Here is a 24,358-nt window from a genome sequence, read left to right on the forward strand (position 1 = left end):
GATACAGAGAGGCAGGAGGGCATGTCAGGCCTTTTTTTTTTTCTGGTAGGCTTCTTTTATCCTGACATTGATGCCCTTGTTGTTATCTATTTGTATTTTCAAGGACAGATGGCAGGCGGTTTGATGTGGCTAAGGCTTTGGACTTAGGGTTGTGGGTTCCAATCCCACTGCTGACACCACTGTGTGATCATAAGCAAGTCACTCCACCTGCTTTTATGCCAATTGGAAAAACAAAATAAATGGAACCGATTGTATCTCAGATGTTGTAAGTCACCTTGGATGAAGGCATCAGTCAAATAAGAGAGAATCATTCAGCCTCAGATAACAATTGTACTGTTTACTATTATTATGACTATTAGGAGCTTTAAATAACTAAAATAATGCCCTGCGACAGACTGGCGCCCCATACAGGGCACACTCTTGCCTTGTCTTGTGCCCAGGGCTGCCCATACTCAGCTCCCCCATCATCGTAAACAAGACTAAGCGGCTTTGATAAAAAAGAAATGAAAAAGGTCAGGTCTGTAAATACTGTATTGCATAGTGTAAATGTCTTGTCATGTATCAACCGTGCAGTGCTCTTAGCTTGTAATTGGCAAGAAGACGTCTTTAAATCGCATAGAAATGAAATTCAATGTAATCTACTATGCTCTTTTGTTTTACAGAAAGGACTAGAAGGTGAAGAATAACACCTCAAGTGGATGATGTAGGCAGTAGTGGGCACTATTTAGTCTTAATGACCCCCACCCTCCCAGCCAGACATTTAGTGGTCACCAAGTGGCTTTAATGACAGCAAGACAAGATCTCTCTGGACTCCTCTAAGAACGAAAAGTAATGAGGAGGACAAACCGCTGCTGCACTGGGACGTAGAAAATAAAAGGTTTTTATCAGCACCAAATCCCACCTGTGCTCCTGTGGTTTGTTGTTGTGTTTTCTAAAGCAAAATTGAGACAAATCTGAAAAAACATGAATGCAAAATATATATATATATATATATATGTTTTTGTGAGTTGGCACCACTCAGTGGAATCGCCTCAAAGACTCAAGGCTGTTTTAAAGGAAGGAGAAGACACGCCTACCAAGGAGGACTTTTGATTGGTCAACTGGAAACCCCGCCTTTCAGAAATAGTTTCCCATACAGTACATATAAATTCATTTAACTTTTGCCATATTTGCTCTTTTTTCCCCTCAGAGGGTTTTGCTTACTGACCAGATCACCATACCGGCTTGAAGGAAAGCCAAACAAACAGCATCCTTTGTCCTACCCTGTTATGACACCCATCCTGCAGCCCGGATGGTTTTCATGTCCATGCCTCAATGGTTGAATCTCTTCATGGAAGTTAAAATGAGTTGGAAAAGATGAAGTGCGACAGAGCAGCAGAACTACAGATTGGATTTCAGGCATGAACCCTCCAAACCTTTGAGCACCACTCGCACAATCCCCTTCAATACGTCCAGGTGTCCTTATTAGATACATGGATTGATAGGCACAAATCTCAGAATCGTCATATTGCGTTACCCTGATCCTCCCTGGTGAGACCCTCATTAAGCTGGATGGCTTCTTTTATCAAAATCTAAAATCTTTAGCAAGAGCCTCACAGTCCACGTAAGAGTCAACACAAGAGTCCGAGCATCTTTTGGATTTAGTTTTATTAGGTCATCAACAAGAAAAAATAGACACTGACATGACATCTTGAATTATATTGGGGAGATTAAATTAAATATATATTTCATATAAAAATAGATACAAAATAGAAATGTTAACTAAGGCCCATAAAAGTCTGGCAGGCTGCAGTCCATCCCAGTCATATTTTTATTAGTGAAAATAAATACTTAACAGTCATGATTAGCACCTGCTGTCTGATCAGCAGTTAAACAAACCAGCATGAGCCACAGGGGCATCTAATGGACATGACGACAGAAGACAAGAGTCAGGGGGGCACTGCCACCCTCATCAGCCCTTGGTTGGCTGGGCAGAACTTCAGGTGGAGAATAAGAAGACAATGCAGAGGACAATATGTCACGAGGGGGACGTCAATAGTGTCATGAGGGGGTCTTCAGCCGGGACTGGAGCGTCATGGACTGTATCCCCTGACCTGATCCATGGAGCTTACCTTCTGATTGTCCTCACTAACTCATTCTGTAGCTTGGCGTGAAGAAAAATAAAAGAAACGAGGGGGGTATGGGAGTCACAGCACACAAAAAGTAAAGAAGAAGGGCTCTCAGAAAGTTTACATTTTCTTTAAAATAAGCAAAACGCCACCATCTTAACCTTTACTCCTCAAGGGGTCTGCACTGCAGCAGGCACAGCCGTTAAAACTCAACCCCTGAGGTCGTGGGTTCAAATCCAGCCACTAACACTGTGTGACCCTGAGCAAGTCACTTCACTTGCCTAACTGGAAAAACAGAAGAAATGTGACCAGTCAAAAGGATAAAGGCAATAAAAACAGATAAGTAAATAATGATACAGTTAGACACACGCATATGAAAAGTTTAGATATAAATTACTCGGAAAATGGGCACAGCATTTTTCACTCTGTAAAAATAAGGGGGACATTTTGTCCTCAATGCATTCACATCTTCGTTGCCCACATAAAATCAGAGGTAACCATTTCTACACCATATGAGTAATGAGCAGGCAGCATGGGCGATGCTGTCCCATTATGCACGGACCCCAGTTTGACTGGCAGCTGCAGGGGCTTCTAGGGGAGTTTGTATGCATTTCTTCTGTAAACATGGCCTTCTTCCAGCAGCTCCTATTTCCTCCCACAGCGATAAGACACGCTGCCAAGTTGAATTGATCTTACGTGATGGAGTCCTGCAAAAGTCCAGTCCATGGGTTGGTTACTGCATTGAAGAGCAAAAATAATGAAATAAGAAAGAAATCCCCCCCCCCATGTCTGTTTTGATAAGTAATGCACGATATGAACTTTGTAAAATGATAAAAGAGTAACATCTATTAGATTCAATTGACCACATCAATAATTGAATGGATTTCACCTCTTTTTTATTTTTCTAATAGCACATACTGTTAGTTTTCCACTAGTACGTTACTAAAAATGTTTTGTAATTGAGGATAAGCCACCATAAAAAGGGTCGTGACGATGGTTTCTTTGCAGATATTTGCCATTTCATTCATCGCCCACGATGTGAAGTGCGGTGAGCGCGGGGCCCAAGTCACGTGACGCGCGGTTTGTTATTATTTAGGCTTCCGAAACGTCGATAAGGCGCACTGGTGTGCGAGTAACGGCGGCGCAGAGCTCGTTAGAGACTGAAAGTGTCAAATAAAAATCACTCATGGCACCCGCGCACAGGCCAGTCCTTTTAAATGATACTGGCCAGTCGCACTGAGCACATTCCGATGAGGGCAAACTCCGTCAGCTGGAGTGGCATGGGGGGCATCGCAGCATGGCAGAAGCTGCAGTCTCCTTTCTGGCTGCTAAATACATTAGCATTTACTCGATGCACTGTTTAAGTCATTCTGGAGTAAGTTATGTTCTTGTATGCAATTCATAATTGCTGCCATATTGCTCCTGACTATTTATGTACATTAAGTGTTTGAAGTATGACCTTCACAAACAGGTTTACTAACTGGGTACTTCAAATATAAACTTTGTAAAACATGAATAATAAAATGAGTAAGTAATCAATGCAATGCACAAATTTACAACAGTAACCTATTTGCCACTGAGCCTCTTCTTTATAGCGGGCGCGTTTCTTTTTCTTGGTTCAGTATAGATTAAAAATTATTCCTTGATCAACTACTGTCTCTGTTACATTTTCTTCTATTTTATGACAATTAAATCTCTATACTTTTCCACGCTTTCCAATTAAATATAACGTATCCCATCAGTTTCACCGCCTCAGGTACTCCATCATCAGACCTCCTCCTGATCGATGTTATCGACGATCTGTTGTCGGTACTGCTGAAATGTCACGAATGCACGCATCAGCGGGGTTTGCCGAAGCCCGCATGGAAACACTTGGCGTTCGTGGAACCGACTGAGCATCCAATGGCTCGGCGCGGCGCATTCAGGCGAGGTTTACTGTGCCAGAATCGCGCTACCTCCGGTCATCTGCAGGCTCGTTTCACGGCTTGTTTCTGTTTGGCTGCCGTTTACGAAGAAGAAGAAGAAAGGAGCAATTCTGATGACTGAGTCTTAAAAAAATAAGGCAATTAAAAATGAAAGGAAACAGAAGTCGGTTAACAGCTGACATTGGTCACTAATTAAGATGATGGTTGGAATGAAACCCTGCAGCCACTTTAGCCCTCCAGGATCAGAGTTGGACACCCCCCTATTATAGAAAATTATTTTTCTAGAGAGAAAAATGTTCTCACGGTAGTGATTACTTTCCACAAACTTTAAAATGTATTTTATGAAGCTATTAGGAATGTTATTATTTTGCTTTGTTAATGTCAAGTCATTCTTTCAGAAAATATAACTGATTAAATTTTACATTTCTGTTAAAGCTTAAATGTATTTGGTTAAGCAGATATTCGTTTTCCATATTTGTGATTTGAAACACAGGGGCTGCAGGGAGCTCTTTGAATTTATCCTGACTACTTTGAAGAAAAAGCAGAAATCACACCTGGTGGGTCACAGGTCCTTCATAGGGTATGATATATAAACTTTTATTATGAAACAAAATAAACAAATAATAATAGTGAATATTAAAAAAGAAATGACTTAGCTAAGGATGGTTCCTGATAATAATAATAATAATAATAATAATAATAATAATAATAATAATAATAAAGGTAATTTTCTAACTTCCTTAATCCACATTGTGCCATGGGGCTGGAGCTTATCTCAGCACCTGCCCTCCGCAGAACGAACACAAGCACACAATAGGGCTAATTTAGCTCGCCAGTTCACCTAGCCTGCATGTTTTTGGACTGTGGGAGGAAACAAATACGAGGAGAACATGCAAACTCCACACAAGGAGGACACGGGATGCAAACTCCTTACTGCAAGGCAGCAACACTACAACTACTGGCACGCTGAATGTAGAGAACGGTCCTATAAGGAGAGTAGTGTGGCATAGTGGTTAAGGCTTTGAACTTCAAACTTTGAGGTTGTGGGTTCTAAACCTGCTGCTGACACTGTAGGACCTTGAGCGAGTCAACACACCTGTCTGTGCTTCAATGAGTACAGACAATTTGTATATCAAATATTGTAGATTGCCTTGGATAAACGCACCGGTCAAATAATAAAATTAATAAAGTATGTTGAATAAATGACCTGCAGGATAAAACCTATAGGTGAGTAAGGTTTAGACAGGTAGGTCACGGGGATGGGGAAGAGCAGATCTCCAAGAATAGCAAGGTCCAGGTAAAGGACAAAGAGAGCAGTTATCCAGGCATCATCAACTGATAAAGAGTACGTATACAAGATCTGTATAACAGTTCTTTTGTCAGTAATGTCGTAGTGAAATGTCGACCCCTGAATTCTCTTTCTTTTTTACTCTCTAAATTCTGTTATTTATCTATCGTCTGCTAGTTTCCTATTTTCCTCCCTTTTGTCCATCTCTAATTATGACTGCGTACGGCTTCAGTCGCCGCCGGCTTTGACTTTTTCAGTCCGCGCTTATACTTACCTGTGTAACGCAGAGGCGTCTATCAGAAAGAAGATGGCTGCTCCTTTTCATCTCATCTAAACTAGTGTCTTGAGACGCGACAGTTACATTTAGAGGGTCTATTTTCCCAACAATGAAAACATTACACAAACCCGCCGCTTCAATAACAGAGAGACAGTAACCGGACGCCGGGACAGCGGACAATGAAGTTTCGACAAACACCGCCTCGCGGAACTTTTTCAAGGGGCGGTGCCCATATATGCAAATAGCGCAGGGGGAGTGCAAACGAATGCATGTCAAACAGTCATCTAACAAAAGTCTTTGAGGAGTATTTTTGGTCGTATGAGCGTAATAAAAGGAGAAAAGGATCACTGGGCTATCGATTTGTCACCGTATAAAACTTTAAAAGCCAAATATGGAAGCGGAATCTGCTGAGCCGACAGATCTGCGATGTATAAAGGAAAGCATCGCGGATCTCAACGGGTTAGGAGTCCCGTGTCCCAGAGTCCCGGTAAGTACCGCACGCAGGTTCAAGTATTGCGACCCAGGGGGTCCTCTTCACAGCGCTTCTTCTGGAACCCCTTTAGACTGGGAGGTCCACATGCAATTACTAAAATATGGTTAAGGGGCAAGAGTGATGCTTCCTATTACACTTCTTGATGCTTCTTGCCATAAATACATTTCTTTCCCGTTGTCATTAATAAATAAGTCAGAAAATTGTTTTTTTTTTTTATTTATAATTGCATCATTACTTTCATAATGACTAAGCATAAATGTTGAACAAAATATCTATTTCTTATTTATTGTAATCGTCATATAGCACCTTTGACATTTTATTATAGCTAATACACCACACTTGTATACTCATAATGTAACTTTGTTAACAAAAGATATCTATCTATCTATCTATCTATCTATCTATCTATCTATCTATATCTATCTATCTATCTATCTATCTATCTATCTATTGTATAGTTCCTTTCATATCTATCTATCTATCTATCTATCTATCTATCTATCTATCTATCTATCTATCTATCTATCTATCTATCTATCTATCTATCTATCGTATAGTTCCTTTCATATCTATCTATCTATCTATCTATCTATCTATCTATCTATCTATCTATCTATCTATCTATCTATCTATCCATGTCATTAATTCATTTGAGTTCATTTTGATTCATCTTCACAGATTTGCCCAGCGTACGTTTTTCTCTGTGTCGCCACTGGGAAGGTAGGCACATCTTCTCCTTGCTTTTACAGTGCTATTGTCCTCTCTTTTCGAAAATGCATGTAATACCACGCAGCTGTATTTAAACGTCCTGCCAAGATGGCGCACCTGAGCATGACTCACTTTTAACGCTGCCCAAGCCCATCGGTGACTCTTCTGTCGGTGGGCTGCTGTTTCTGTACATGAATTCATTAATACGATGGTTAGCCTGGACTTGGTTTCAGGAGAGCAGAAAGGTGAATTAATCTGCTGCTGACCCGAGTCTTAGGATGCCTTTCTGTCCCGCAGTGACCTGCAGCTATGAGTTCGGACGCGGAGATGGCGGTTTTTGGGGTCGCTGCACCCGTCAAAACCTGAGAGGGCCAAGAGAAGTGGGAATCAAGTAAGTGGGTGTTATAAACATCAACTGGGGCTGGAGGGGGTTTGTCGAGTGCGGTGACTTCAGATGTGCTTTTAACTGTGTGTCATTCCCTTCTTATGAAGACTTTAACTGTCAAAGACAGCGATGTATTCCCCATGAACCCCCCCAAGTTCGATAAAATAGAAGACATGGCTATGATGACCCACCTGAACGAAGCATCTGTGCTGTATAACCTCAAAGAGCGTTACGCAGCCTGGATGATCTATGTAAGTTGACCTCCGCTTCTGTGGCAGATAATCGGATTATTTCAGATGCCATACAAACCCACCCTCGCTGTGTTTGCAGACCTACTCTGGGCTCTTCTGCGTCACCGTCAACCCCTACAAGTGGCTCCCTGTATACAACCCAGAAGTCGTGGGAGCCTACAGAGGAAAGAAGCGTCAAGAAGCCCCACCACACATCTTCTCCATCTCGGACAATGCCTACCAGAACATGCTGACTGGTACGTGTTAAGCTGAGCAGGAGCTTCATGAAGTGAATACGCCTGTGCGGGACAAGAGACACGGAGTGTTATGCCTGCTTAAAAATGACGGTGCTGTAGTGGCATTTTGCTGGGTTCTGTGGTTCTTCATAGAATGATTGCTTGACAGATTCTATGAAGGGGTCTTTGCATGAATGAAGTTGGTTCTGTAAGTTCCTAACATGCGGACATTGCAGAAATCCTTAATGTCCAGTAGGCTATCAAACAGGACACAAGAGAACAAGAAAATCCAAACATAGCCTGTGGGTCCAGTTTGCAGTGGGAGTCCAACTGAGCCATTTGGTGTTTCGTAAATTTGTTCTCATCTAGTCAGGGTTATTTATAGAGCCTGTTAACGGCTCGAAATACCTGAAGGGTCTTTCTGGAACCTTTCATCCTGATTGTTCTTTAGGCCACCAAAAATTGGCTTCCCCTGTGGCATCCCTCTGAAGAAGCACCATAAGTTTTGGGATGTGTTGTTGGTCTGTTCAGCTCTGCTCGCGTAATATTTTATATTTGGTGGATTTAACTTCATTACAGTTGTTCACACATTTCATTCTTTAAATCAAAATGGAAACACAGGAGAGTTAAGGCAGAAAGGGGAATCAAAGCAGCAGCCTGGAGGTTTAGGGGTCCCCATCTTAGCTAAGGTACTGCTTAGTTTTAATGGAAATTAATAAAAATAAAAAAAGGACAGGAATAATTGTGCTAAATTTATAAAGAATCTTTATGATAAGTAATCCGCTCTTTATGTGCTATAACATGGATCGGCAAAGAATTAAGTTTGGACTATCATGGGGCACAGCAATAACTTCATCAGGTAGAAAAATACAATTAGCGCTTTAAACTTATACAATGTGCTGAAAGTGAGGAAATGAGAAAAGTCAGTTCTGCATTATCAGTCTTTATGTGTTCAAGTAAACAAAGTTAACCAAGCTATCTCTTCCTAACAGATCGTGAAAACCAGTCAATCCTCATCACGTACGTATCAGAAATAAATAAAATGACTTCATTGAATTCTCAAGTTCTTCCCATTTCCAGAAAAATAATCGGTGTCATTTATTTTGTGTCTTCATTAGCGGAGAATCCGGAGCTGGGAAGACAGTAAACACAAAACGTGTCATCCAGTACTTTGCAACAATTGCAGCGATTGGGGACAAGAAGAAAGAAGCCACGCCGGGCAAAATGCAGGTAAGAGGATCAAAATGGAGGAGGCAGTCACACGCGTGTCGAGTTTCTTTGTTCATGGAGACGTCTCAAAAGGGAGAATCACTGAAGATTGTTTCTAAGAGTTTAGGATGGTGCAGTGGTTAGCTCTGCTAAGATAAGGCAACAGGGTCTGGGGTTCAACTCCTCATTCACTGCTTGTGGAGAACGTCTGCGCACTCCACCTATCTATGCGGTTTTCTTCACCCCTGGTGTTCCTAATTTCTTCCTTCCTCCAAAAGCTATTTGTGTTATGTTAACTGGCATCACTAAGTTTGCATGTCGTGGATTAGTGCGACTATGCAAAGCATGTGAGGGCAGCCCGTGATGTACTGACAGGGCACACTGGAGAGATAAACACCCCATAATAAGGTAATACACTGACCTCTGAAGGCTGAGAACATGTAAGGGTGGGCTCTTCACTTGGACACATTTAGAAGAAGAACGCAAGCAATGAAAATCTTTAAAAACACCAAAGTTCAGTTAATGGCATGTTGATATCTGAATGGGCATTGAAAGATGAATTGGACCAATCAAAGTGAAACCCCCTTACTGTACATACGGAGTGCGGCCTGATGGGGGTCCACTCAGTCCATCACCCGAGTGGCCTTCACATCAGTCCACCCACCCATCTAGCTACTTCATTTTCCCTTTCATGTATATTCATCTATTTTATCTAGTGCCTTTCATTTCTACAGTATTTATCTTTTATATGAATCAATCTATCTATCTATCTATCTATCTATCTATCTATCTATCTATCTATCTATCTATCTATCTATCTATCTATCTATCTATCTATCTAATCCTGCCTACTATACTAAATTCTATCTATCTATCTAATCCTGCCTACTATACTAAATTCTATCTATCTATCTATCTATCTATCTATCTATCTATCTATCTATCTATCTATCTATTATATAGTGCCTTTCATATCTATCTATCTATCTATCTATCTATCTATCTATCTATCTATCTATCTATCTATCTATCTATCTATCTATCTATCTAATCCTGCCTACTATACTAAATTCTATCTATCTATCTATCTATCTATCTATCTATCTATCTATCTATCTATCTATCTATCTATCTATCTAATCCTGCCTACTATACCAAATTCTATCTATCTATCTATCTATCTATCTATCTATCTATCTATCTATCTATCTATCTATCTATCTATCTATTATATAGTAAGTTTCATGTACTCTATTAATCTCTTTTTTTATTGTGTCTTTCATATTTATCAACCTATAGTGTATCTATCTGTCTATTAAATATTTTAATATATTTTCCCATAGGGGACTTTGGAGGATCAAATCATTCAAGCCAACCCTCTTCTGGAGGCTTTTGGAAATGCAAAAACAGTGAGGAATGACAACTCCTCTCGATTTGTAAGTGCTCTCCATTATTTGCCTTGTATAATTTCTTTTAGAATGACGATGCAGATGTGTTTTGTTATTGGACTGGCTCGTAACTCATTTTTTTAATCATCATCTATGCAGGGTTTACGCCTGATAGCAGTCATTCACTGTGTTTCTGTATTATTTGTTGACTTTAGTGTGGTGCTAATCTTCTTCTACTCATTCCCTTCTCTTCATCTTTTCCCACTTTTGCTGTCTGGTGGGTTGTTGTTCTTGGTGATCCTTGTCCACACAGCTCCATCCTGCACCTCCTCCTCCTCTTCCTCCTCCCCAGTCAGGCCCTTTTCCTTCAAATCTTCTTTTACTTTATCCTCTCTTTCTTTTCCCTGATCTTCGATTCCCATCACCACTTCAGCCTCCTTTCCTGTATTTTCTTAGACGTTTCTCCCATTTTTTGCTGTCCCCCTGATTGTCTCCTTTCTTATTTTGTCCTCCATCTCAACATTCTCACTTCTGCCCCATCCAACTTCTTCTTCTCCTGCTGTGTGCCCTTTGCTGCCCACGTCTCAGCCCCAGACATCATTGCTGGTCTTAAAAAGCTCACCTTTAACCTTCGCCTTAACTCTCCTGATGCTGTTTTTTGATTGTTCTGTCTACGTGATGTTGTTTTTCAAAAGCTTTGGATGCCTAACACAAATAATCAATAAATGAAGGAATGAGCTAATCAAACAATTTTTTGATAAACTACTTCATTGATTCTTTTGCTTCTAGGGTAAATTCATCAGAATTCATTTCGGGACCTCAGGGAAACTGTCTTCAGCTGACATTGAGACCTGTAAGTGTCCAAACAGCCGCCTCTGATGGTCGCAGCAGTCCACTATTTTCAGTTGTTAATAACATCCTGTGGTTAATTGCTGAGCTAATGAATGTTGTAAGCGTGACGGGTTTTCACGCTTTATGCTGACGGGTCAGTAATCCTGTGGACACTCACCTTCAGATCCGTATTGCTGCTATTGTCTTTCTTAGCAGCAGAAATGTAAATCACGTTACGTGTCCACAGGAGCTTTTCTCTGGCGTCCTAACGGTTTTGCCGGTCAGCTTGCTCTCCAATATTTTGTTCCACCTGGAAGTGTTTTAACCAGCAATGGCGACGTTTCATTTACACTCCTTGATGCTTCTTGCCAGATTTGCTTGAAAAATCAAGAGTAACATTTCAGCTGTCGGCCGAGAGGAGCTACCACATCTTCTACCAGATCATGTCCAACAAGAAGCCAGAGCTTATCGGTAAGTATCCCGGGCACTTTTCTTACTTTTCGACATCTTGAAAGCCAACCATCGAGGGCTCCATCCAGAAGCCCCCTCCAGGTCATCCCAAGTGTCCTTTGTCAGGAATCGTCCCTTTATATTGATGCTCCCCCGGTGTGTCCAGCGCAGTAGCAGTGCCAGGATTTCATGAAAGGATGGGCCTGAATTTGTCGCTAGTAGACTGCATGTTATTTTTAATAACCTAATTTACATAATACAGTATATTCATTTTTATAAAAATTTTAGAAGTCTAGTTATGGCAACCTGAACTGCGTTATTGTTTTTAGCACGTCTGGTTTGAATGATTTTTCTTAGTAATAATTCCAACTTCAAATGGGGAATATGAACCGACTGCCTACCTTTAGATGATACGTTCGACATTCCAGCCCATCATAAAGCACAGAACCCCCACTAATATCCTTTACCCAGCAGCATTAGATGGCATCAAGCAGATAGATTTCCGTTTTTTTTGCCATTCCTTGTAATTTGTGCTTACCTACCTGATGCATGTGTTTCCACTCTCCGCCTCTGCAAGTGAATCCGTCCTCAATTAGATTACGGTGCCCAATTCTCGTCATTCGGTGTCCTGAATCACAGCCACTTACTTCATCTGTTGCTCCACTGAGCTGCACAGCTGAGCCTCCATACAGCAGACGTCAGAAGCTTAAATATGGATTGATGTGGCGAATATCGGGCAAATTTGTGACCTGGCCGACCCTTCGACGTCTGGTGGCCGAGTTGTCGTCGATTTTCCAGCACTCTCGATTGTAGTGTTGGCAAGAAAAACCCACTGCTGAAGTCAGCACAGCGAGCGGCGGAGATTCCGGTGCCAACGTCAGGCTCTGGCACGTTTTTGCATATCTGGTTGTTTCCTTTCATTATTAAAACCTAAAAGAGTTTCCTTTTGTCGAGAAATCGTTCGTGTATACTTTAATCCGTTCACGTTTCCCTCAAACTCATTAAGCTGATCGCCTCCTGTTAACGTCCCACGTCTTGAGTGGTTTCGATTGGTAAACATTAAAGTTGGTCTTATTTTCAAAACCTTGTTATGTCGATAGATGCGTTCCAAATATTTTAAGAGTTACATGACGTTGACAACGCTGCCAATTATGCAGTGAAAGTTTAAAATTAATCGATATTTGAATCAGGGGAGATGTGTATTGAAATGCTTGCATGCAGTTATAGGCTACGTTTCGTTGGAAAAAAAAATATGTTACATAACAGGGTGGGCCGTGTTATGTTTTAGAGTTCTACCCCTGGCTGGCGTTTATGTTTGAATATTTTATTTATGTTAATATTTTGAACTATATTAGAAATGTGGAGTTACTTACATGTTTGTTTAGTTTGGGGTTGTTTGGTTCCTTTATGTATAAGCTGCCTGGTGTTTTGTGGGTGATCCCCTAGGAGGCGAGACCAGCAGCTCATCACTGCTAGGGACTGCCCTCTGACTCCCATAATTCCTGGCCGGTCATTCAGATTCGCTGAGCAGTGGTGAGTTTATTTGTGTTTTTGCTGCACTTGTGCTTATTGCGATTTTCTCGTTTTTTTGCACCTTGCCTTGGATTACCATACTAGGACTTTGTTCATCTTGGATTGTCTTTGGTAGCAACTCCTTTATGACTTTTTTATTTTATAACTATCCAGCATTTGTCCTTTCTACCCAGGGGTGTGAAAGGAAATCCCCACAAGTGGAAGTGCTTTGGGAATCCTAGTCATAAGAGGCCAATGAGAAAAGTGGTCGGGCATGGGCCTACACAGGCCTAAAACCGGTGCTGCGCCTGGTTCAGCATTTCCATGCCTGTTGGTTTAATTAGTGTCTGTACATTGGTCAAGCGTGGGCAAACATTTGTGTGCCCTGTAGATGGGCTGGTGCCATAGACTTTAGGTTTGACCACTGCTATACTGACTGGCAAGAGACAGTTAACATGGCTGGGAGAATCGTAAGTCAAAGAATGGGCTAAAGGTCAAAAGCAGGAGTCACGGAGATCTGTCATCAAAGCCACAATACAATCTTAAAATTCAGAGTCAAAAGCAAGAGCAGGGGTTTGAAAAACTGCAAGGACTAAATGATGAGATAGATAGACAGATAGATAGATAGACAGATAGATAGACAGATAGATAGATAGATAGATAGATAGCGTAGTTGGCAGAATAGATAGATAGATAGATAGATACATAGATAGATAGATAGATAGATACTTTATTAATCCCAAGGGGTAATTCACATACTCCAGCAGCAGCATATTGATAAAGAACAATATTAAAGAGTGATAACAATGAAGGAATAACAGACAATAACTTGTATAATGTTAATGTTAACCCCCAACCCCCGGTGGAATTGAAGAGTCGCACAGTATGGGGTCTCCTCAGTCTGTCACTGAAGCTGCTCCTCTGTCTGGAGATGATCCTGTTCAGTGGATTCTCCATGATTGACAGGAGTCTGCTCAGCGCCCGTCGCTCTGCCACGGATGTCAAACTGTCCAGCTCCGTGCCTACAATAGAGCCTGCCTTCCTCACCAGTTTGTCCAGGCGTGAGGATTCCCTCTTCTTTATGCTGCCTCCCCAGCACACCACCGCGTAGAAGAGGGCGCTCGCCACAACTGTCTGATAGAACATCTGCAGCATCTTATTGCAGATGTTGAAGGACGCCAGCCTTCTAATGAAGTATAGTCAGCTCCGTCCTCTCTTGCACAGATCATCAGTATTGGCAGTCCAGTCCAGGTTATCATCCAGCTGCACTCCCAGGTATTTATAGGTCTGCACCCTCTGCACAGTCACCTCTGATGATCACGGGGTCCATGAGGGGCCTGGGCCTCCTAAAATCCTCCACCAGCTGCTTGGTTTTGCTGGTGTTCAGTTGTAGGTGGTTTGAGTCGCACCATTTAACAAAGTCCTTAATTAGGTTCCTGTACTCCTCCTCCTGCCCACTCCTGATGCAGCCCACCATAGCAGTGTCGTCAGTGACTTTTGCACGTGGCAGGACTCTGAGTTGTATTGAAGTCTGATGTATGTTGGCTGAACAGGACCGGAGAAAGTCCAGTCCCCTGCGGCGCTCCTGTGTTGCTGACCACAATGTCAGATCTGCAGTTCCCGAGACACACATACTGAGGTCTGTCTGTAAGATAGTCCATGATCCATGCCACCAGGTGTGAGTCTACTCCCATCTCTGTCAGCTTGTCCCTAATGAGCAGAGGTTGGATGGTGTTGAAGGCGCTAGAGAAGTCCAGAAATATAATTCTTACTGCACCACTGCCTCTGTCCAGGTGGGAGAGGGATCGGTGTAGCAGGTTGATGATGGCATCCTCCGCTCCCACCTTCTCCTGGTATGCGAACTGCAGCGGGTCGAGGGCGTGGTGGACAGGTGGCCTCAGGTGGTGAAGCAGCAGCCGCTCCATGGTCTTCATCAGATGTGCCGTCATAGCGACAGGCCGGAAGTCATTCAGCTCACCAGGACGTGATACCTTTGAGACTGGGGTGATGCAAGATTGGTTTATCCATCAAGCTTGGATTATTCTAGAAACGCCAGGTGTGACTTTTGTATCGTCATAAGATTGATGTCCCATATGAGTACACTCCAGGGAATTCTGGGAAAGATCTCCTTAGAGAACGAAGCTTGACAGGAATCAAAATAGCTTTGTTACCAAACAGGATTACATGATGGACGTTCTCATAGTGGGTGCTAAATCAAAGTCAAACCCCGGATTCAAATTTCTTGGGTCTCCACGCCAGATAATCCGTTTACAGATCGAAAGGAACCGCACAGAAATTCAAACCAAAAATCCCAAAGAAGTTGGACACCCGTAATGGGCAAAACTATTTCAGAAAACAGGCAGGTGGTTTTGTCGTAAAGTAAAATGGAGTCTCCAGAGTGAGTACAATTTATGCAAAAGATGAACCTTTAGGGTCCATGGTTGTAGAGTACAGAACCCTAACTCCTGTTGACCACCTGGCAGCAGATGGCTTCCTGGATAATTCCAGCACTAAATATTAAAGTATCAAAAGAAGGAGTGGGAAATGAAGTATTATGTCCACAGAGTGTGACAGGGACAGCATAACTAAAAGGTTGCCAACAAGAAATCGGGCCAACGTCCAACCAAACTAAGCCTGAACAGCTGCCCAATTCAGTTACTAAAAATGTGAAATTTTGTGAATAATAATAACGTGTAATGGTAATCCAGTTCATTTTATTTTTTTTACTCTTTATAGAAACTCTTCTTGTTACAACGAATCCATACGACTTCCCCTTTGTCAGTCAAGGAGAGATTAGTGTTCCCAGTATAGACGATACCGAGGAGCTGATGGCGACGGACGTGAGTCCTGCTAATCCTTTACTAAGTGACACTAATGGGCACATTGTCATCACCTCACGGCGCGTTATTTGTCTTTACGCAGAGTGCCATTGATATTCTTGGATTCACTCCGGAGGAGAAGATTGGTATCTACAAGCTGACCGGTGCTGTCATGCATTACGGCAACATGAAGTTCAAGCAGAAGCAGCGAGAGGAGCAGGCTGAGCCCGATGGCACAGAAGGTAGTGGAGCCGATTGGTGCAACACACAAATTCTCACAACTGTGAGATAAAGAAGTGGGGGGTGTGAGATCTTTTATTAATAGAAACAATGGGGGCTGTGGATAACAGGGAGCATGTCATCCTTTATTCGACTGTCATCTCAGATGGGGTCAAAATACACCTGGCTGTAGGTGATATTTCATGTTTTCTTCTTGCAGTGGCTGACAAAGCAGCTTACCTCATGGGCCTCAACTCTGCTGACCTTCTGAAAGCCTTGTGTTACCCCAGAGTGAAAGTGGGAAATGAATATGTGACCAAGGGTCAGACAGTTCAACAGGTAGGGTGAGATCTTGAGATGGTGGAATGGATCTCATGGCCGTCTTTGATCTGTTCTGATGAGTGTAAAGCGATCAAGCAGAAGAGACACAGTGATGATGTCTTTATTTAGGTCAACAACGCTGTGGGTGCCTTGGGCAAATCCGTCTATGAGAAGATGTTCTTGTGGATGGTGGTCCGTATCAACCAGATGTTGGACACCAAGCAGCCAAGGCAATTCTTCATCGGTGTGCTGGACATCGCTGGCTTTGAGATCTTTGATGTGAGTCATACGCCGCAGGACCCTTTACCCTCAACTTTGTCAATGTGATGTCCGGTTGCTCATCTGTGGTATGTTCTTATAATTAGTTCAACAGCTTGGAGCAGCTCTGCATCAACTTCACCAACGAGAAGCTGCAGCAGTTCTTCAACCACCACATGTTCGTCCTGGAGCAAGAAGAATACAAGAAGGAGGGCATCGAGTGGGAGTTCATTGACTTCGGTATGGACCTGGCGGCCTGCATTGAGCTCATTGAGAAGGTAGGCCCACGAAGGATGACTTGTCTTCATAATTCACCTTTCACTCTTTATAGTTGCATTTCAATATATTCCATTTATTCCACACCAGCCCATGGGTATCTTCTCCATCCTGGAAGAGGAGTGCATGTTCCCCAAGGCCACAGACACGTCCTTCAAGAACAAGCTGTATGACCAGCATCTGGGCAAGTCCAACAACTTCCAGAAGCCCAAGCCCGCCAAAGGCAAGGCTGAGGCCCACTTCTCTCTGGTCCACTATGCCGGCACTGTGGACTACAACATCTCTGGCTGGCTGGACAAGAACAAGGACCCCCTGAATGAAACGGTTGTGGGGCTCTACCAGAAAGCCTCCCTCAAGCTGTTGGCTTTGCTCTACACAGGCTATGCTGGATCAGAAGGTGAGTGTTGTGTCTGCCTGATCCGGGAGATACGCGATCGAGACAGCAGTGAAATCAGAGCACAGACCTACAAGAGTAAGAGCAGACGCTCAACAGCAGGGCCTGGCAAACTGGACCTTGGGGCCTAATGAGCTCAAAGTGATCAATCTATGCAAGGATGAGTCCCTAGAATTTCTTTTTAGTTTTCAAATAGCGATAGGTTAAGCAAGTTGGTAAAGTCAGTTGTGGTGAATTTCTCAAAGAACCAGGTAGGTGATGAAAGCAGGCTTGACTGTTGATAAAAGTCTTGTCTGTAAAGGTCTTGGATTAAAGTAGTCCAGCTCTTCCTCAATCTGAGCCTTTATTGTCTTCTTGTATTTTCAACAGAAAGTGGAGGTGGAAAGAAAGGTGGCAAGAAGAAGGGATCCTCTTTCCAGACAGTGTCTGCACTCTTTAGGGTAGGTTGTGTGCTGGATACTGTGGAATAACTGACTTACCGTACAGAAGCAGGAATGTCAGAAAGTGACGGAAGAGATGAATGGAAATAGGCAACAAAAAATAAAATGTATAAAGTAGTGACTCCCAAACAGAGGTTTATATATAATGATATACAGACAGACATATACATTTAGAAGGCACTATATAGCAGATAGAGAGACAGAAGTGAAAGGCACTATATAATGATCGATAGACAAATGAATGGGAAAGACACTACAGACAGACAGATAGACAGATATTTTGTTTGTATGCAAAGAGAAATTCAAACTAGAAGACAGATGGATTGATAGATGTGAAAGGCACTATATAATAGATAAATATATAAATTGGAAAGGCACTTTATTACTGATAGATTGATATAATATAATATAATATAATATAATATAATATAATATAATATAATATAAGGGCGGCACGGTGGCGCAGTGGTAGCGGTGCTGCCTCGCAGTTAGAAGACCCGGGTTCTCCCTGCATGGAGATTGCATGTTCTCCCCGTGTCTGCATGGGTTTTCTCCGAGTGCTCCGGTTTCCTCCCACAGTCCAAAGACATACAGGTTACTTGATTTGGTGATCCTAAATTGTCCCTAGTGTGTGCTTGGTGTGTGTGTGTGTGTGCGCCCTGCGGTGGGCTGACACCCTGCCCAGGGTTTGTTTCCTGCCTTGCACCCTGTGTTGGCTGGGATTGGCTCTAGCAGACACCCATGACCCTGTAGTTAGGATATAGCGAGTTGGATGATGGATGGATAATATAATATAATATAATATCATAGATATCTAGAGAGATAGATAGACAAATGTGAAAGACACTATACAGTATAACAGATAGATAGATTGATTTAGTGACTGCACCTGCACCAGGTACCCCTGCTAGTAGATACATGTATATGAAATTAGACTGATAGATATGAAAGGCACTATATAACACATAGATAGATAGATAGATAGATAGATAGAATTTGGTGTAGTAGGCAGGATTAGATAGATAGATAGATAGATAGATAGATAGATAGATAGATAGATAGATAGATAGATAGATAGATAGATAGATAGATTGGAAAGGCACAATATAACAGTATGGCCGAGTACAGGAATAATAGCTCTACTACTCGGGAAAAACATTGAGACACCAACCGGTTCATCCCGTTTATTGTCTGGAGACCAAAGAAAACAACAAAAAAAAATGCTCTTTGGTGTACTTTCCATAAATAAATAATCAAGGCAACAAAGGCAAGGTTGTTGGGCTGGCTAGTTAAGTCGTACCGCTAGAAGAGCTCCGTCCGTCGGACCGCTCAAGCCAGTAACGATGACTCCATTCTGGACACCCAGGTTTTTCTGGTGACCGAACTGGATGGGTGGGGTCGCTGGGTGGCTTCTCAGCACTGTGGAGAAAGACGTAGATGGCTGTGTTAGCAGCAACGCCCCCTCTCGTTCCGCCCCGGGTGGCACATTTTTGAAGGTGGCATTATTGGCCAAAAGGCTCAGTACAATTCGTGTGTAAGCAGCAGGATTCAGAAAAATTTCACTCAGGAATGAAAAAAGTCAAATTCTCTGATTTTATCCACAAATGCTTCAAAAATAATGGTGAGACTGTCCTTCTGTGATGGCATCAGACACAGCAGTTGAAATTTATGAGGCAATAACAACAATCAACATAAACGTGACACCGATAAGAATTTCTATAAAAATAAACAACTAATTTATCATTTTGTTTCGTTATCAGTCCGAACGCCTTCTTGCTCTGCACAGTAAACATCCCCACCTATCACTTGTACACTACACTGGTTCTGGTTTTTGCAGAGTAATTATATTAAACTAATAATTAGAACACAGCTTAGCAGTGTGTCTATACGATATTCTTGTCTAGTTGATGCTTATAAATAATTAAATGTGACAAATTATTGCTGTTTCTCTATATATGAATAAATCTATGTAACATATATCTTAATTTTTCTCTATACGTCATTTTAATTTTCTTTTTAAATAGGTTAACATATTGAAGCACCGCCCGCCCCGAGCGACACGAACTTGAGCTCCGCCGCTGAACATCGCTAATTGTGTTAAAAAAGAAAACATTTAAAATTTACAAAAATTTGAGGGAGTGTTTCTTTAAACTGCGTTGAAATGTAAATGAGCTAAACATTCAGACTAAGACTCTTATTTTACATCCAACAGGAGAATCTGAACAAGCTGATGAGCAACTTAAGAAGCACTCATCCCCACTTTGTGAGATGTCTAATTCCTAATGAGACCAAAACACCAGGTACATTCTGTAAAGTATTCATTAATTTTGCAGAACAATGTTGGCTAACTTCTCACAGTTTCATATTTTCAGATTTCAATTTTATCATTTTTTTTGGCCTTAAAAACAGCTTTGAAGAGCCTTACTTGTCTGGTGTGCATAACAACATGGGTCCCATTTAGAATTGCCCAAAAAAACTAACCCCAGCGTCTTTGACAGGAAGATCACCTCCCCTTTGACAGGAGACTCAGAGCCCCACCTGGTGTGCCATCATTGAAGGGGCGCCATTCATGAAAATCATGGGGCAAGTACCCTGGAATTCCCCCTCTCCCCCTTGCCATGCTATGGACGCCAAGGGGTGCCATTTTGGTAACTTAAAGGGTTTGTGACTCTGACACCAAGGAGTAACACGTCTTTACCACCCTTGAAGTCTTAAATATAGACTGCGCACTTTGAAGACCAAGGGGCACCGTCTTTTGTAACTCAGGCAGTATGTGCTCCTGACTTATCTGCCCAACCACAAGCCGCATTTTAGAATATGCACTGCAGACACTGTGGGGACCCCAGAAGTCTAATACTGAAGATATGTTATGAACTCCTAGGAGTGCAGTCTATGAAACTCAATGTACGCATAGTCAGGACATCTCCTAGTGGGCTTCAACTGGCACTGAGCCCAGGGCAGACCCAGCTGCAACATGCAAACTCCACACAGGCAACAACCAGACATTGCACCCTGTGACAGATAGGGGGCGCTGTCGTCCCCTTGAACCCTCAGACCAGATGCCAGACACCAGATAAAAGTCCAATAATTGACTTTATTAAAGTAATAATGTGCACAAAGCACCCCACACTCCACAATACTCATATAAATCACTAATCCTCCTCTCCCAGATGCGTTGTCACCCTGCCACCCGACTCAGCTCAACCCTGGGACCTCCCACAGTCCTTTTTATAGTCCGTGACCCGGACGTGTTTCTGTCTCTGTCCATGTGACTGGTAACACTTCCGGGTCAGATAAAAAAACTCCTTTTCTTCAACCCGGAAGCACGTCATTTCTTCTGTCCATGTGACAAGGACGTATTTCTGGGTTGTAGGGAAAACAATCGTTGTTCCTCCCTACAGTGCCTTCTAGTGGCCCCCGTGGTATCCAGCAGGGCTATGGATAAAAACTCCATTGTCCATGATTCCCTGATGGCATTCGGGGCACCTCCATGCTGTAGGGAGGGCAGCCTGGGGATATTGGTCGGGATGACTGGGCGGCCATATATCACAACCCGAAGACTGAATGCTGGATCGTTGGGGTGGCAGGACTCTGCACTGTGTCACCTTGCCACCCACTGCTACATTTCTAATAAACAGGGATCTGTTGGCATGTGGTCAGAACACATTCAAAGAGTAAAATAAAACTGGCATTTGACAAACTTTATCCTCTGGGTCGCCTCGTATCTCTGTGTCTGAACACATGCTGAACGATTCTCACTTCACCTGTCCATCCCTTTACTGAAGCAGCTGATTCCATTGTGAGTGTCACAGGGAGGCCAAGCCTACTGTACCTTATGAGCATTAAGAATGAGATGGCGTCCAACCTTGGATGGGGTGGCAGTCCATCAAGGGCTGACTTGCACTCACACATATGTGACAAGTGTAGATCCACAAAAAGCCCTCAAAAGAAATCTTTTGGGAAGTGAGAGGAAAACTGGAGTAGAAGGCAACATCGTGCACACACTCAGCGACCAGGTTTTACCTCAAATTTAGTGTTGAACTTCGAGGCAGCAGTACTAACCTCTGTGACACCCACCTCGCGTGCCCATCAACACGTTTATCGTTCACAAGTGGGGGAGCACTTGACCTGTGGCTCCAGTCCCTAATGTGCAGTCTGTACGTTTTCCTTGGTTTCATTCCGCAGGCCAAGTTGGTAGACACATTTCAAAAGCCCGTGTGGGCGTGGCTAATCGACTGCTTTCCCTCTGATAGGCTGCGTAATATAACAAAGAACAAGAGGTTGGGGACCAGCCGGTACCCCATTTAACGCGGGCAAACTAAAATGTAGGAAAAGTCCACGTAACTTTGGAATTGATTGCAGACACTCTTGTTCTGGAACGTTTCATCTTTTCAAGCATTTTCTTTGAGAATTTGTGGAACTCCACACTCTTAAGGGAATGAATGCCGACTTCTGGTGCTTTCTGTTTTTAAATATCCTACGAGGTGCAAGAGGCAGGACCTCCAGAGCTGAGCCAGTGGTGACGTCAGTGAGTTTCATCATCTGGGCTGCGTGTGAAAGGGTAGAGCCTGTTAGTGACCACGTGTCCCCAGGTGCCTGGTGGTGATCGCTTACCTTAGCAGTGTCACCTGGGTGACCTCTACTTGCACACGTGTGACAGCTGGTTATTTCTTTAATCTGGAAATGAGTCATTTTTCTAAATTGGGGTACGAGTGCTTCATCTCCAGCTCATTGCTCTTCATCTCACCTTAGAACTGCAATCACGTTTCTTCCATTACCGTTGCCAGCTGTCTGAATAATAAAAATCATCGATGTCTTCCAGGTGCCATGGAAAACCATCTGGTCATACACCAGCTGAGATGTAATGGAGTGCTGGAAGGAATCCGTATCTGTCGGAAAGGCTTCCCAAGCAGAATCCTCTATGGTGACTTCAAGCAAAGGTATCGAAAATGAAACATCTACTGGGTCATTTGCCCAATCAGCTGGACACTCACTTTGCTCTCCTCTTAACCTGCACTTAATTATTTCTTTTCTCCAGATATAAAGTGTTAAATGCCAGTGCAATCCCAGAGGGACAGTTCATTGACAGCAAGAAGGCATCAGAGAAGCTGCTGGGCTCCATCGATGTGGATCATACCCAGTATAAATTTGGACACACCAAGGTAGGACTTCACGGGCCACTTTACCGCAGCAATCTCTTATAAAAAATGAGCGTCAGTAGGCTTTGCGCCTTATGAACCAAGTTACCCGAACTATTCTCTAACATTTCAGTAATTATTTACAACTCTAATGCTGATCTTTCCGATCACAAAATAGGTCATTACGATAAAAACGGAAGAGAAGAATTCATAATTCATTGCAGAATGACTGTATGTGAGAGTTCCTCTTGAGTGCGTCTTTCGCTTGCACGATTTGGCTCAAAAACGAATCAGCACATCGCCCTCTCATAACAGGCTTAAGTTTCGAGTTTGGTATTTTTCTATCCAGCCATTTTAGCTGTAGACTGTCGTTAAGAAACTGTGACACACACCCGTCAGCGAGATATCAATGTTTTAGGTATCAGGTGTGATAAATGAATTAAATGGGACAGATTAACAGTTGGGGAACCTCCCCGTATACTCGCCGTAGGATCCATTCGTTGGCAACAAGGTCAAAATTAAATGAAACATTCATACTCATTTGACGACAAAACATGGTGTCCTGAAGCTTTTAAAGAAAAAACTAATGACAGGCATAAATGAAACAATTGAGGGAGCCGGAGATGACGTCAGAGACGGGAGACAGAACTGAAGTCATCGGAAGGGGACCGCAAGTGAGATAATTCCCTGGAGCCGAAAAGGGAATTGTCTTCATTGTGTGGGTGGAGGTGGAGATCGGAGTGTTACTTGAGGTACGGGTTTTTAATCTGCCGTTTTCCTGTAGACCGCATTCCAGATCCCCAATTCTTGTACTTTCATGTGCGCTCCAGCCCATTGATGTCCCCAAATTGCACGTGTGTGACACAGGGGACCATAAAACGTCGAGATCCATCAAAAACTACAGATTGAAATTTCCGACAAATCTAAAGCTTTCACTCTTCCCCCACAGAGGACAGGTTATGGTGGTGGGAGAGCACAAAGCAAAAAAAGAAATGATGCTAATAGAAAATGATCTGGAGTGGAAAAACTCCAGTTCTAGCTGGTGGACTTTCACAAAACGTTGGTTATGTTTTAGAAAAAAAAATCCTACCTGGGCAGTGGGACATCGCACAGGCCAAACAAGAAGGCACATGAGGTGCGCTATTAACCAGCAAGGCCTACGGGGGACACCACCTTTAACGAGGGCTTTTGTGACAGCAAGACAAAGTCCAGACGTGAATTGCATAGTGCCTCACATGTCACCAGAAATAAGACGGGGGTCCTTTAGCATTCTGCAGGCAGGAATGTTAAACGCGGGTGTTGACGGACACTGTGAATTAAGCCCCTCCACTGTGCCCTAAATGCAGTAGATTTCCAAGACGGATGACCATCTAAGATCTGGCCACCATCAAGTGACCACTTCCGATCACAGAATGTTACATCATCTTGTATTCATAATTCACGTTCCTTTGGT

General features: G+C 42.8%; 2 protein-coding genes and 2 long non-coding RNA genes across 4 annotated transcripts in view; 3 read left to right on the forward strand and 1 right to left on the reverse strand.

The window, feature by feature from the left end:
• LOC120517968 (myosin heavy chain, skeletal muscle, adult-like) overlaps nucleotides 1–895 on the forward strand; it is a 34,749-nt gene extending 33,854 nt beyond the window's left edge. Inside the window, exon 41 of the mRNA XM_039740514.1 lies at nucleotides 663–895. Coding sequence (XP_039596448.1) covers nucleotides 663–686 — 24 coding nt within the window. The 3' untranslated portion in view covers nucleotides 687–895. The remainder of the gene's footprint in view (nucleotides 1–662) is intronic.
• Nucleotides 896–1,741: 846 nt separating this feature from the next.
• On the reverse strand, nucleotides 1,742–5,746 carry LOC120517977. Its single transcript, XR_005631157.1, has 2 exons — nucleotides 5,596–5,746; nucleotides 1,742–2,844 (listed from the first exon to the last, which is right to left on the reverse strand). It is a non-coding gene; the product is annotated as an uncharacterized LOC120517977 (long non-coding RNA).
• A 271-nt stretch (nucleotides 5,747–6,017) lies between these two features.
• Nucleotides 6,018–7,156, forward strand: LOC120517972. Its single transcript, XR_005631152.1, has 3 exons — nucleotides 6,018–6,085; nucleotides 6,770–6,811; nucleotides 7,097–7,156. It is a non-coding gene; the product is annotated as an uncharacterized LOC120517972 (long non-coding RNA).
• A 118-nt stretch (nucleotides 7,157–7,274) lies between these two features.
• LOC120517971 (myosin heavy chain, fast skeletal muscle-like) overlaps nucleotides 7,275–24,358 on the forward strand; it is a 34,632-nt gene continuing 17,548 nt past the window's right edge. Inside the window, exons 1-17 of the mRNA XM_039740517.1 lie at nucleotides 7,275–7,435; nucleotides 7,515–7,671; nucleotides 8,643–8,670; nucleotides 8,769–8,880; nucleotides 10,203–10,295; nucleotides 11,037–11,100; nucleotides 11,451–11,549; nucleotides 15,777–15,880; nucleotides 15,963–16,101; nucleotides 16,299–16,417; nucleotides 16,529–16,678; nucleotides 16,765–16,935; nucleotides 17,024–17,330; nucleotides 17,697–17,767; nucleotides 19,980–20,067; nucleotides 22,590–22,707; nucleotides 22,806–22,929. Coding sequence (XP_039596451.1) covers nucleotides 7,286–7,435; nucleotides 7,515–7,671; nucleotides 8,643–8,670; nucleotides 8,769–8,880; nucleotides 10,203–10,295; nucleotides 11,037–11,100; nucleotides 11,451–11,549; nucleotides 15,777–15,880; nucleotides 15,963–16,101; nucleotides 16,299–16,417; nucleotides 16,529–16,678; nucleotides 16,765–16,935; nucleotides 17,024–17,330; nucleotides 17,697–17,767; nucleotides 19,980–20,067; nucleotides 22,590–22,707; nucleotides 22,806–22,929 — 2,094 coding nt within the window. The 5' untranslated portion in view covers nucleotides 7,275–7,285. The remainder of the gene's footprint in view (nucleotides 7,436–7,514; nucleotides 7,672–8,642; nucleotides 8,671–8,768; nucleotides 8,881–10,202; nucleotides 10,296–11,036; nucleotides 11,101–11,450; nucleotides 11,550–15,776; nucleotides 15,881–15,962; nucleotides 16,102–16,298; nucleotides 16,418–16,528; nucleotides 16,679–16,764; nucleotides 16,936–17,023; nucleotides 17,331–17,696; nucleotides 17,768–19,979; nucleotides 20,068–22,589; nucleotides 22,708–22,805; nucleotides 22,930–24,358) is intronic.

This window comes from Polypterus senegalus, chromosome 17, assembly GCF_016835505.1.
Source record: "Polypterus senegalus isolate Bchr_013 chromosome 17, ASM1683550v1, whole genome shotgun sequence".
NCBI lineage: Eukaryota > Metazoa > Chordata > Cladistia > Polypteriformes > Polypteridae > Polypterus > Polypterus senegalus.